Source organism: Oryctolagus cuniculus, chromosome 3 (genome assembly GCF_964237555.1).
Source record: "Oryctolagus cuniculus chromosome 3, mOryCun1.1, whole genome shotgun sequence".
Taxonomy (NCBI): Eukaryota; Metazoa; Chordata; class Mammalia; order Lagomorpha; family Leporidae; genus Oryctolagus; species Oryctolagus cuniculus.
Window position 1 is genome coordinate 53,553,766 of NC_091434.1, and position 15,245 is coordinate 53,569,010.

Consider the following 15,245-nt stretch of genomic DNA (forward strand, 5'->3'; position numbering starts at 1 on the left):
TGTTTATATTCATTCATTAATGCTCTTCTTACCTGCAATAACAAAGCAGCACAACAAAAAATCCAATGACAATGACTATTGTTCCTCCTAATATGGCTGTAAGAAACACTGTGTGGTAGGCAGTTATGTCCTTGGAATCTTCATTTGCACCTGAGCCTACATGGTTCAAGATAAAGAGAAAATATTTTGGATCAGAATTTTAACTACGTCACATCCTAGGTAAGACAGACTGAAAATGTACACACACTTCTGTTTGCTCTGACCCCAGCCCACCCCCATGACAGACTTCTCATTAGATTTCTCTGACCAAGGAAATGTGTGCAGTTTAACTGAGGTTGCATGGTCTAGCTCTGGCCAATCACTAGGGCATCCTAATACTCGGATATGAAGAGCATCACTACTCCTTCCATCCGGGGTCTAGAATGAGAGAACACACTGTACTGAACCAAACCCAACCCAAAACACCCATGAAATCTAAGTAGCAAGTAGATGTTTACTATTGTGAGCCCTGAGACCACAGCTTTGTTTGTTACTGCAGCAGTGGCCACAGTTGGAGAAACTGCCAGTAGATGCTGCTGAGAGGCTGCTATAACTAAAACTAACAATATGTGATGGTGGCTCCTGGAGAGGCCAGGAAACAAATGAGGAGGAAACTGTTTTAGCTGGTAGCAGAAATTATGACCCAAACCATACAGCAGCAGAACATTTGGTAAAATAAACCAGGAGAAAATATTTCTGACTAATTTGCAAAGAAGTTTTGAGACAGAATGTTGGTAATGAGCGTTGATTTATCAGCTGCATTTGATTTTAAAAGAAACTTTAAATTCCAAGGGAAGAATCTGCAAAGCAGGCAAGCAGAGCTATAAAGAAAAGTAACAATCTAAAAATGCTGGGACTTGAAGGATTAAAAGTTGTGACTGTTTCCACCTGTGCTCTAGGCACAGCTGGCCCATTACCTCCTGTTATGAGAGGACTTAACTCATTTTTCTATGAATGTTTTAAAGACAGGTTTTTGAAACCCATGCATATGAAGGGTAATCAAATTTATGGAAAATTCATGTTATGAAAAATTATGCATGGCCTTAAAATTTTTGCACAAAAATAAACTTATTTTCCAATTTTATTTTCCCATGAACTCTTTGAAGTGTCCTTACATACAAATGCTGCCGTGATATGCTTTACTGCTGTAAAAGCTGACAAACACACTAAGATGATCAGCAGAGGCTACTAAGATTGATGGAGATGTATGTTTTTAGATTACCCCAAGATTAGTTATCTTCAACATCACTTTTTTAAAAAGATTTATTTATTTGAGACTTAGAGATCTCCCATCTGATGATTCACTGCCCAGCTGGCTGCAATGGCCATGGCTGGGCCAGGACCTTCATCCTGGTGTTCCATATGAGTGGCAGAGGCCCAAATAGTTGGACCATCTTCCACTGCTTTTCCTAGGCAGGGAGCTGGATTGGAAGTGGAGCAGCTGGGATACAAGTTATCCATACAGCTAGTAATATCTTGTTCCTTTAACTTTAATATGCTTGCAGAATAGATTTTTTTCAAAGCATCAGCAGACAGAATCTAAATAAAATTAAACAAGAATCTGATGTTTCTACTTCAGTCCTCTAATCTATGCAGGAGCAACAGATAAAGTGAAACAGAACTTCCACTTATTTTAGAAACGATCTTGGTTTTTAAAATTCCTAAAGCTATCTTAAGTAAACTGGTTGTTTCAGGTATGTTTTTAGCATTAAGTACATTTTCCAACAAAATCCAAATGCTCCTTATGTTGTTTTGTTAAAAATGAAATAATCTGGATTTAGTTGAAGTAGTAAATTATTAATTGTTCTTTTTATCAGTATTTCATTACAGCTGCAAATCTAAAAATGGGATAAGGCCAGACAGCTGGCAAGACTGCATGATATTTTTGCATCATAAAGAACAAAAACAACCACCCTCTGGTTTTTTAATAAATAATCTCATACACTCTAACTTCAAATAGAAACAAAAAAAAATCCCTCTTGATCACATATGGCAATAAAGGCTCATGTTTATCTATTAGAACAGTAAATTTTGGCTTCAGTGAAGAAAAGTCTTATCTTGCAGGCTTCAAGTCCAAATGCTGTCAACACAAAAGGAACATAAAACCCAAACTGCACTAAAATAACTAAAATAAAAGTTCAGGAAAAACTGAGAGCCTTCAAAATAATAGTTATAATACAAAGGAGCTTCAGAAAGTTCTTGTAAAATGGAATTTAAAACAGTTTATTTTGGTGCAAAAAAATTTTTGAAATCCATGCAGTTTTTTTCATAATACAGAATTCTATGATCTTTTTGAAGAACCTGTGCAAAGCTAGATGATAGCATACATACTACAGAGAAATGCGTGTAAAATATCATTCACATCCTGGATCAGGGTGTCTATCGGGATGATTCTTGACCAGCATGAAATAGCCAGGTAGCAGCTGCCTCTCAGCCGGGAGCCCAACACTTGATAAACCCAAACAATCACCCCTGACACATGACTGAGGATGAGAAGCGATACAGGCATGAAACTCCACTACCAAATCCTCACTGAAGTAACACTAAAAGTTCTGCCTGTTTCAATTCTGTAAATTCATAAGCCTACAAGGAACAAGGAAACCAAGATAATAGGCAACAGCAACAAAAATGCTGGAGGCCAGAACTGACTCAGCAAAGCTGGCAGCAGGGAAAACCAAGAAGCAACTCAGTTTATGCCAGCAAACACTCCAAAGACCCAGAAAGTGATAACAAGTCAACAGCACAACTGATCTAGACTACAGCAGTTACAGGACTGTTTTCTTAAGATATACAATATTTGAATATCGTGAGATGAAGGTGGTGTTTCCTTTGGCACCAATCATCTAGATTACCTGACACTGTTAAGTCCAAGAAAATGAAATATTCACCTCTCCTAGAACACACGTACATCATCCCTAGTGGACTATTCCTGGTTTCTTGGCACAAGCCCCCATCCACCTTCTGTTCAAAATGTCAGGTCAATTTCCATTTAGAATATCACCTGTCTTCTCTTGGAAACAAGAGTCCATCCTCTTCTGCCCTCTTCACTACAAGGGGTATGCATATGACCCAAGGGTGGGTCAGATTCTCTACCCACAAGGTCATCAGGAACAGTGTGATAAAAGAACTGCAAAAGGTGGAGCCAGCCACCACACAGCAGCAACTTGGCTGCTTACTAGGTCTTCTGGCACTGCAGGCATTCCTGCCTTTTCCCCAGATTCTTCCAAAAAATGTTTTTCAATTATCCAAAATCTGTTCCTACTGCTATTTCTTGCAACTCTACCTGATCTGTGTAGAATTTATTAGTGAAAGAGTAAAGAAAATGTTTGATCTGAACAAACTTCATTCTCACAGATGCATCTCTTATACCTAAGAGAATTCAGAGTTCATGAAGCTTAACTTGCTCATATACACATGAAAAACAAAAAAAGCAGAGATCTAAAGATTAAACGCTTTTCCATAGCAGGTAAGTAAAAGCACTTAGAATAAAACTCAGGTCTGCTAATATTAATTCCAGTCTACTTAACTTTTTAAAAACTAATTTGTTTTATATTTATAATACCTCTAGATCCAGGAAGTGGAGCTGCTATCCAGTAGCCCAAATGTGGTGCGTCATATGTCCAAACTAAATGATTGTTATGTTCTTTGACCATCCCCCGGCCATGATTTACCCAAGCACCTAAAAAGGAATGTAAGTAAAACAAAACAAAACAAAACAAAAAAACAACTAGCTATTATATCTTTAGCACTGATAGGATTTTGCTTATAGTCTTATGAAGAATACTTTACAGGACTTTTTTCCAAGACTATAAAAACCATGGCAACACATTATCATGGGATAATAAATAAGGACGCTTCAAAATGTTCATTTGGAAGCCCCTTGACAAATGACATATTATACAATATATATATAAAATAAAAAATAGGATAATTTGAAATATTTATGACCAAAGGAAATAAAGTTTAAATTATTTAAACATCTTCTTTTTATTTGTTTGAGAGGCAGAGTTAGACAAAGAGAAAGGTTTTCCGCCCTCTGGTTCACTTGCCAAATGGCTTGTGACGGCTGGAGAGGGGCCGATCCGGAGCCAAGAGCTTTTTCCAGGTCTCCTATGTGGATGCAGGGGCCCAAGCACTTGGGCCATCTTCCACTGCTTTTTCAGGCCATAGTAGGGAGCTGGATTAGAAAAGGAGCAGCCAGGACATGAACATGGGATGCCGGCATCACAGGCAGACTACATCACAGTGCAGGCTCCATGTTTAAACATTTAAGGGTGTAAGTAGTAAAATCCCAATTCATATTGGTTGTTCTGAGATTTTGATTAAACTCTCACAATATGTGTTTTATAATCATATTTAAAAATCTTATTGAAATTTTTTATTTGTCAAACACTACTCTAGTACTATTAGTATAGTTGTTTTGGGCCTAGATATTTTTAAACTTTCAGAAAATGCTATCTAAACCAATAAAATTTTGCCATCTATGGAAAGAAGAATTCAGTAAAACCCATACCATATATGAAATTTTATGTATAAATAGCATAACAAAGCTGCTCACAGCCTTACTGTATATGTTTGTATTCTGGCTTATTGATTTGTAATAGTCAATTATCTACAATATGTAAAACAGTATTTTTAGTAAGGTGGAGAATTTGACATGATGGCAATAATTCACTCTACTGCTTTTAAATGTGCCACACAACATTTTGGTCAAACACAGACCACATTTACAATTGTGCTCCCCTTGGATTATATCACCTGCTTACATCATAGTTACTTTACATTAAATGTACACAATGACAAAGTCACCTAATGATGTGTTCAGACTGAACCTCCACTGTTAAATAATGCGTAAGTGCAGTCACTTTAAAATTAAAATACTGTAAATGTGATAAGCCAATTCAAAAATATTATCACTGAAAGTTACATGCAAAGGTGCTTGCCAGGAGGAACAATCAGAAACCAGACCTCAAAACAGCAGCTATTCTCCTTAAAATGCTGTGAAACATCTCTGTCATTCAACAAATTGGAAAGCTAAAATCCAGGTAACTTATATGACTTGCTCAAAACCATACTTCCATAAACAGATCATGCTCTTACTCTAATGATTTACAATAGCAATAATATTAGACTGTATTCCCTTGCCAATAAGTAGCAGTGATATTATCTTTCTAAAAAAGATCTATTTATTTATTTGAAAGTTAGAGTTACAAAGAGGGAAGAAGAGACACATAGAGATCTTCCATCCACTCGTTCACTTCCCAGATGGCTGCAATGGCTAGAAATGGGCCAGGTCAAAGCCAAGAGCCAGGATGGGTAGCAGGGACCCAGGCACTTGGGACATCTGCTGCTACTTTTCCCAGGCCATTAGCAGGCAGCTGGATAGGATATGGAACAGTCAGGACAGAAAGTGGCACCTATATGAGATGCCAGCATTGCAGGTATCAGCTTTACCCACAATGCTGGTCCTGGCTCAAATGCTATTTTTAAAAGACATAATGAATTGTTATTAAATTTTTCCCCATAGTTGTACTATATTCATCAAAGTGAAAACAATTTTGTCACTAACAAAATACATAAAATTTTAACATTACTGAAAAACTGTAGCTGCAACACTCTTAGATAAAATATCCAAATATTTAAACAAAATACTTTCACCTATTTAACTCACCTGTGTTCATATCCAATGTCCAAGCAGGTATGCGATCCCCCACACTTATATCATTTGTATGTAGAAGTGGAAGAGAAATTTGAATAGGGCCATCAACCTTTAATTCTTTTCCTCCAGAATATATTTTCACACATATCGCAGCAAGAGGAGTCAATTCAATGTTTTCAAAACCTAAAGAGATCAGTTTATTATAATAAAATGTAAACCGAGGTTATAATTTCATAATAATGGGTCTGCAATATCTAGTTATATAAGTATTTAACCTATGGTTATCCATTTTAATACCAAGTAGTTACTGGATCCATATTAAGTATTTCTTTTTTAAAAACCTTTTTTTAAAGCTTTATTTGAAAGGCAGAGTTACAGAGAGAGATTCTCTATCCATTGGTTCACTTCCCAAATGGCTGCAGTGGCCAAGATCTAGGAGCTTCTTCAATGTCTCCCACTTGGGTGCAGGGGCCCAAGCACTTGTACCATCCTCTACTGCTTCCCCAGGTCATAGCAGATAGCTGGATTGTAAGTGCAGCAGCCAGGTCTCGAAACAGCACCCATATAGGAAGCTGGCACTGCAGGCAGTGGCTTTACTCACTACATGACAGCGCTGGCCCCATATTAAGTGTTTCTTAAATGTTATTTCAAAATATTTCTTAATTATGAGCTCTACAATGAAACACTGACAAATAAATTTTAGCCTAATTTATCTAATGCTGTCAGTCATTTAAGAGCACCAGAATTTAATTCAATGTTTAAAAATCTAAAAACCAACAATCAAAAAAACCATCTCTCGGGCCGGCGCCGCGGCTCACTAGGCTAATCCTCCGCCTAGCGGCGCCGGCACACCGGGTTCTAGTCCCGGTCGGGGCGCCGGATTCTGTCCCGGTTGCCCCTCTTCCAGGCCAGCCCTCTGCTGTGGCCAGGGAGTGCAGTGGAGGATGGCCCAGGTGCTTGGGCCCTGCACCCCATGGGAGACCAGGAAAAAGCACCTGGCTCCTGGCTCCTGCCACCGGATCAGCGCGGTGCGCCGGCCGCAGCGCGCTGGCCGCGGCGGCCATTGGAGGGTGAACCAACGGCAAAGGAAGACCTTTCTCTCTGTCTCTCTCACTGTCCACTCTGCCTGTCCAAAAAAAAAAAAAAAAAAAAAAAAAAAAAAAAAAAAACCATCTCTCAGTAGTGTCATATCAATGCAGATGCAGATCTGCTACATCTGGCCCTATTTCACCCAAGATCACTCGCTTCAGTGAGTGCTAGAACCAACACACTAGCTCTATGTCTTCTGTAAGAAGCGTTCCAAATCAAAGTGCAATTTAAAAGAAATGGTTTATCACACAGGGCTACCACTCAGTCATTCCCCAAATGCCTACATTAATCAAGATAGGTCAAATTGAACTGTAAAACAGGAACTCAAGTTCTCTCAGGTGGCTGGCAGGGACCCAATTACTTGAGCCATCACTGCTACCTCCAAGGATCTGCATCAGCACAGAACTGGATCCAGGAACTGAAGCCAGGAACTGAACCCAGGTACTTGTTATGGAATACCTGCTTCTTAATTGGTATCATTACCACCAGGACAGTTTAACATATAGGCTTGGCAATCAAATAAAATAAAATCATTATGTAATATTATTTGATAAACACAATATAACTGAAAGAAGACTTCAATACTAATATCACACTGTATTAGACTTCAAAGCTTGAAAATAGGAGAAAAGATTACTAGAAAAATTATACTGTTTTGCCTAAGATTTTAAAGATTTGATCATATAATTTATACTATGCTTCCTTAAATATCAGGAGTTAGAGATTTGTTATTTAAAAAAACAGTAGATGATTCTCTTATTTTTGAAATATTATCAATTTCAAGCAAAGTTATATGTACCAGAATATTTACAATAAAATGTAGCTATAGATAATTTTTAATTATAATGTTGATTTCTAGGAGTAATTTAATAATTTTAGATTTTATGAGTAATTTACTAACATATTAATCAGTTAGAGAAAGTATACTTTGTATACATAATTTGCTTCTTGTCCAAATCTTGAAACTTTTGTCCTCAAAGAGTTACAGTGCTATTCAATCATTTAACATATTTTAAAGTCCTAACTGGCCCAATGTAATCATATGGGCTCCTAAAATACAATAAGTACATGATCTCTTATATTGTCTGCAATATTTTTTTCTGTAGTCCTCACTGATTCTCAAAAATCCTAACCCCTCAGCCCTTCCCCCCCATTTCTTTACACATTGCCATGTACTTACATTCAGGTGGAGAGGGTGTGTGTGTAGGTATTGACAATCTAGAAAAACAAAGAAGGCCTCCTCTTGGAGAAATGCACATTTGAGCTGCAGCCAAATGCAAAGAAACCATCTGTGCAAAGACCTCAAAAGAACTTTACAGATGGGAGAAATAAGTTCAAAGACCTCACATCAAGAGTGATCCTGGGGGGCTGGCATTATGATGTAGCAGGTAAAGCCACCCATGGCCTGCAATGTTGGCAATCCCTCATGGGCACCAGATCATGTCCTGGCTGTTCCACCTCCAATCCAGCTCCCTGCTAATGGCCTGAAAAAACAGTGAAGATGGCTCAAGTGCCTGAGCCACTCAAGTAGGAGACCAGAAGAAGCTCCTGGCTTCAGCCTGGCTCAGCCCTCGTAAAAATCTGGGGAGTGAACCAGCAAATAGAAGATACCTCTCTCTCCCACTCTCTCTAACTCTGACTTTCAAATAAATAAAGGAAAGAAGGAAGGAAGGGAAGGAGTGATCCTGGCAGATGCAGAGAGGCAGGGAGGTGGCAGTGTAGAAAAGGAGTTCCTGTTATCACTAGCACTGTCATTCGGCATATGTTTTCAGTTATCTCAGCAACTACTGGCTAACAGACAATGTCCACTTTGAGAACTAGCCGGGAAACTCCTTAGATACTAATATCAAATGAACAAATTAATGTCATGCATATTTTGTAGACAAATATACCAGTAAGTAATCCAGTGTAAACACAAGTTTTTACATAGTCTGCTAAATACCTACAATATATCAAACTATTCGGTAAAACCCAGCATCTAGCTTCCCCAAGCGCCTCCTTCCATCTCCCCCATCAGCTCCATGAAGTTTATGGCTTCACAAACTGCAGACTGATAACCCATCATTTTAGATAAAGCACACTCCAAGAAGGGGCGAGAAAAAGAAAAGGCCAATACAATGAGGAGGATGGGGAAATGTTCCTAAAAGAACACTTTCATACTCACACAACTCCAGGACTATGGAATACGAAATCCAACAGAGGCCACAAGCTGCATGTGGCTATTAAAATTTAGCTTTCATCAAGCTCCTCAATGTACCAGTCATATTTCAAGAGCTCCAGGGTCCCACGTGGCTAGTGGACAGCATACTGGACAGAACATTCCCATTGGGCAGCACTGCTCTAGAACTTGTTAAAAGATAGTAGCATTCTCTGGGTAATCAAAAATTTTAATGAATAGTCCCAAAGTTGTGTGGTTTGTAGAAGAATGTTGGGGAAAGGACAGAGCTTGTGACCCCTTCCCACTCAATCTAACGAGTCTTATCCATGAATGTCCTCCAGCGTAACAGGTGCTTCATTTATGGATGCATACGTTAGCACCATTCTTTTGTTTCTGTTTTGAACATCCTTTAAGTTACATCTGGAAGCTCCTAGTAGGCATTCTAGATTAGCTCCCTCAAGAAGCAGACCCTGAGAGAATTAGAGTACATGTTATTTGGGAGGCAAGCTCAGGAAGCACCTTCTACTAAGGGAGTGGCTGTAGAAACTCCAATCCAGTGCCATGGAGGAGAGAAGCTGGCTCAGATTTGAAGCCAAAGCAAGGAATCTATGGACCAACCCTTGACTGTCACTGGATGAAGGCTTGTCCCATGTTAAGAGCCAAACCTACCAGGGAATGCCCATAGGCAGTCATAGATGTGAGCAGTAGGAAACACCCCTTTGTAACAAAAGAGCAAGGACCATATGGCTGACAGTATCAGCTAACTGCAGGTTAAACAATATCTAGGCCAGCGCCCCAGCTCACTAAGGCTAATCCTCCACCTGCGGCGCCATCACCCTGGGTTCTAGTCCCGGTTGCTCCTCTTCCAGTCCAACTCTGCTGTGGCCCGGGAGTGCAGTGGAGGATGGCCCAGGTCCTTGGGCCCTGCACCCGCATGGGAGACCAGGAGGAAGCACCTGGCTCCTGGCTTTGGATCGGCACAGCGCGCCGGCCATAGCGGCCACTTGGTGGGGGGGGGGGGGGTGTCAACCAACGGAAAAAGGAAGACCTTTCTCTCTAACACTGCCTGTCCAAAAAAAAAAAAAAAAAAAAAAAAAGTATCTAACCAAATATATATTTATTCTACTACTCTCATTTCTGGCTATTATACATTGTCCAAGGTGATTTTTAAATAGTGTAACTTTAGTTATACTGTAACAAGTGGTAGAAATGATGAAGCAACTGTAGATGTGCTAAGTGAATATAGGACATTTTTATTCTATGTGTACTCTTGAATAAATGCAAAGTCCCTTCATTCCCTTAACTTCTAAGTAATGAAAGTTTTATATATTAGAGCTGTTGATTATGAAACAGATATATTAAGTTTTTACTCAGAAAATATCAACTATATATCAAGATAAAAACATGGGGCCAGCACTGTGGCATAGTGGTAAAGCCCAAGTCCTTGGGCCCCTGCACCCATGTGGGAGACCCGGAAGAAGCGCCTGGCTTCAGATTGGCACAGCTCTAGCTGTTGTGGCCAACTGGGAAATGAACCAGCGGATGGAAGACCTCTCTCTCTCTCTGCACAACTCAAATAAATAAATCATTTTTAAAAAGTTAATATAGTATTTTATCCAAATCTATAAAAATAATTTTTATATCTCAATCATTGCCACTTATAAGAATCAATAACTCAAATTATTAAAGCATATAAGCTTCTTTAAACACAATTTCCATATATAAAGGTAATCAACGTTTTCTATACTATGCTTTCCTGCTTTGGATCAAATGAGATTTATCAAATTAAGTAAAGTGAAATTTCCATTATTTCAAAGTAATGTATCACTATACAAGGAGGACTTGCTTATAAACATCTTAATAACCAGATTTGTATTTCAAAAATGTCATTTATTCTCCAAAGCTTAAATACCTACCCATCTAAAGATTTATATACTACTGCTTACAAAGTTGATTAAATTATGTAAAATTAGATGATACCTGGTTTACTGAGAGTAATTCCAGTTGAGTACAGAAAATTATCCACTTTTAGAAACTGTTGTAGAACTGTAAGATAGCCAGTAACATTGCTAATATGATGGTTATCAGGAAGTTTAATTAAGGCTTTTGAAAACTGAACACTTGGTTGAGATTTGGCATCTGAAAAAAGGAAACCACATTAGCAAACAGACAAAACAAATGCACACTAAGCAAAAGCAAGCAGTTATAATTATTTTAAAATTTCGGAATGACAAACATTTGCTCATATAATATTTTAAATTCATAACTAAATAAGAAAGTTCCCCTCCTTTAGATCACACAAGGCACCTTTGTACTGAAGACTGCTTAATTCTGCCAGAGTTTATTTGCTAGCTGAACTTCTGTGTAAACTTCTGTATGGGCTTACACATTCCTAACATTTCCAATTTCCTCTACTACTTTGACCACAAATACGTCCATACCCAGGCCTAACACATTTTCACTGTACAAACTGAGTTTCTTTTAATCAAATATTTTGTGGAAGTGAGGATGTATCCTTCTGTGGGAAGATTCCTCATCATCAGATATATCATCCTCACCCACATGGCCTTACCAGAGAGTCACCTCAGAGAGAAACAATACAGTACAAATAACCTGAGACATCAGGAGGACTTAGGATTCTCACGGGCACAACCCAAGGCATGGTCAGTACTGTCTAGACCAATGTGCACTCACCACTGCTTGGTACAATGGCAAAGGAATGGTCCAGGCCATTTCATACTGATCCATGCATGCATTTAAGCAGAAACTAGGATTTTCTGTGGGGTTTGAAGAAGCCAGTCAGCGATAGGGATGTGTCAGAACAAATAAAAAACTAAAGAGGAGCAGTGGAAAAATCTAATTTCATTAAAGCCCCAGCAACATCAAATGTATCTCTCTCTGCAGACATGTGGTTCCTAGCATTTCACATTCTTCTACACACTATTGCATATCCGCCATTCTGCCACAGATAAGCAAAAGAAGTGCCTCGAATTTTACCAAGGCATTTCAGAGTAAGACATTCTACAGCTTCACTCAGTAGATTACTGTAAGATTAATCAAGCCATAGGTAATTTTCTTTAATTTATTTGAGAGAGAGAGAGAGAGAGAGAGAATGAGAATATGAATGAATGAGACTTCCATCCAAGGGGTCACTCCCCAGATAGTCACAACAGCTAGGGCTGGTATAGGATTTAGCCTGGAACCAGGAACTCGAGTACTTGAGCCATCATCGGATGCTTCCCAGGTGCATCAGCAGGGAACTGGATCAGGATGGGAAGCAGAGCAACCGGTCTCAAACCAGTACTCTGGTGGGGGTGCTGACATACTGATTAATCCTGATTAATCCACATTAACCTGATGGGCCACAAGGACCATGCATTAAAGTTTTTTGTTTCAATATTTTAGGGACAAATAGAACAGCTTATAAAATTGAAAAGAATTCTCATAAACTGTTCTTTTTACTATGCCTGTCTTACTATCTTGAGGATTTTCTTTTACCAGTCATTTGCATTGTTTTAAATCTAACAAAATTTACCAATGTAAAACAAACAAAAGTAAACTGTTGTCACTAAATCTTAAGGAGTCACAGAATACTGGGGTTCCTCCTAGGCACAAATTATGGTGTGGGTATAGGTGAGGTAGAAATGAAATTGCCATCTTCAGGGTTGGTAACATGACACCGGAAGACCCAGCTTGAACCAACACCCAGAACAAGGCTTTCTGCACTAAGTTCCTTAGGATGTGTATGCAATCAGGGAAATGCATGTCCCACAAGCAGATCCTTACCCAGCGAAATCTCGGGCCTCTCCCAGACAGGCAGTGAGATTAATGTAGCAAGTAACAAGGGAAAGACATGCAATTAAAAAACCCCAAGGTTCTAAGCAATCTATGTTGCCTTTTTCCCAATTTCACCAACCACTGAAGCCCAATGAAGCTGAGATGTAGGAAGGACAGCAGAAGTTTGTCCAGTACTTTCCACAGTCGGAACTCCCTACTTGCAGGGTGCGGGGAGAGGGTGGTTCATGGGCATCAGGCTCAGCAGGTAAACTGCAGCTGTGATGCCCACATCACGTATCAGAGTGCTGGGTTTGAGTCCTGACTCCACTCCAATCTCAGCTTCTTCCCAGTGTGCACCCTGGGAGGCTGCAGGTGATGGCTCAAATGCTTGGGTCCCTGCCACACATGTGGGAGGTCCAGTTCAAGTTCTAGGCTCCTGGCTTGATCTGGCCCAGCCCTGGCTGTTGCAGGCATTTAGGATGTGAACCAGCAAATGGAAGATCTCCCTGTCTCCACATTTCAAATAAAAGCATTTTAAAACTCCTATATGAGGGACAAAAAGAACAAAGGAGAAAATAATTCCCACTACATATAAATTCTTCGCTTGATAGTAAAATAAAAAGTGGTTTGATCAACTTGTAGTCAATACTAATAATGATAAATTTAGGTATCTCCCAGCTCATAATCAACATTAGCTCCTTAGTGAAAAAGCACAGTAACATAGAAAAAAGGTAAAGAGAGATGCAAGCTCTGTCAAGCGACACTTTCACACACCAACTTGCAGCTCATGAGGATCTATCCAAGATCATTATGACAAGCAGCAGTTATTTACCGAGTAAGAAATACTGTACTTACCTGCTAATTTTCCAGTAATTAAAACAGTGTCTTCAAATAGCCATATATTTGCTTGACTTTGCGGGAACAGTGAAAGTGTAACTGATGAATATACTATGAAACATAACACAATTAGTATATGCAATACAAGGAAATAAATAGGACAAATACAATTCTTTCACAACAAGTCCTGAGAAGTGGAAAACTTGATGGCAAAAATAAAACAAGGGAATAATGATCATGAAGGGATTTCAAGATTTCTCAATTAGAATAAGTATTTTGATGCAAAAATTTGAAATGCATGCATAGTTTTCTCACAAAATGCATTTCCATTCTTTTTGAAGACACCACATATAAAATATGGAAAGAAAAAAGATTCATTAATATTTTCTACTTCAAATGGTAGTTCGTACCAACATGACTAATGATGTTCCATTACTAACCCCAGATATAAATATTAAGTTAAATGCTTGAATAAACTTCTGGTTTTTCTTTACTTAATTGTTACTTGTTATTCACTTCTGAAGTTTAAGTTTCTCAGCTCCACGATCCCAGGTTATCTAGATGAACTACATCCACTCTTCACTTTTTAATTTCCTATATAAGAGCACAGTGCCCTTCTACACATGATGTGATTTCCCAAGTGGACTCAGAGCTGGCAGAGGAAGAAAGAGTATACCACAAAGAGCGATGCACTCCCTTTAGTAGTGACACAGAGTGAGGCTGAACCTGTCAACAAGAACAGGCACATAAAATAACTGATAGAATAAGAAGATCATTTGAAAGATGGCTAATCATTTCAAGATCTTAATCAAGAAGCTAGGAAAAAGATGGCTTTATAATTGAGGAACTAATCAAATCAACTTACCAATCCTACAAAAGAAAAATAATTTTGGGGAGTTGCCTAAAGCATGATTTCTCATATTTCTCTTCTATGATATGTAAATATTTAAACTGAACAGAAATAGCATAGTATCTTCAAACCTCTTATGGGGAAAAAAAAAGCACATCTGCATGGAAATATCTTTAATAATTTGAGATATTTCAAAGACCTTTAAAGAAAATAGGAGAAAGAGTACATACAAAAAGCATGCAATGACTGGAAGTAAAACATACTTCTTGTTTCCAAGGGAAAAAATAATGACCAAATTAATAGGTAATTTCACTATCAGAATATATTAACATTTAGACTAATATATTCAATTGGGGAGACAGTGGTGGGATCTTAGGATGGACCTCAGAATGATTACAAGTAGGGCATTATTTCATATTTGGACTTTCAACGACAGCCAGATAGCTTTATCAGCAATTAAAACCTAGGAAAATCTTTTGGAACCTCACTAAAACATTCATATTTCTTATTACTTAGAATTTTTTCTATTTATTGAAAAGATACAATGTTAACTTGGAAAAAGCTGAGATATACAGAAAAGAATAAAAAAACGATTTTCACAATATCACCAACTATTAATATTTTAATGTAAATAGCCAATGATTTTTAAAAATACAGAGTATGACTATATAGTGACTATTTTTACATTCTCAAAAATATGTTTCTCATTAGAAACTCTTAACATTTTAAGGACATATATTTCATTTGGGGCCAACATTGTGGCGTATCAAGTAAAGCCATGGACTGTGATGCCGCACTCCTTATAGGCACTGGTTCATGTCCCAGCTGCTCCACTT

At 38.4% G+C, this 15,245-nt stretch overlaps 1 protein-coding gene across 3 annotated transcripts in view; it reads right to left on the reverse strand.

Annotated features, from left to right (window-relative positions):
* Positions 1-15,245, reverse strand: part of FAM171B (family with sequence similarity 171 member B) — a 77,809-nt gene that overhangs the window by 4,906 nt on the left and 57,658 nt on the right. For all 3 annotated transcript variants that reach the window (XM_002712331.5, XM_051849371.2, XM_070071515.1), the window contains 5 exons: positions 13,578-13,670; positions 10,926-11,084; positions 5,711-5,881; positions 3,602-3,718; positions 33-156 (listed from right to left, as the gene is read on the reverse strand). In XM_002712331.5, the coding sequence (XP_002712377.1) occupies positions 33-156; positions 3,602-3,718; positions 5,711-5,881; positions 10,926-11,084; positions 13,578-13,670 (664 nt within the window). The remainder of the gene's footprint in view (positions 1-32; positions 157-3,601; positions 3,719-5,710; positions 5,882-10,925; positions 11,085-13,577; positions 13,671-15,245) is intronic.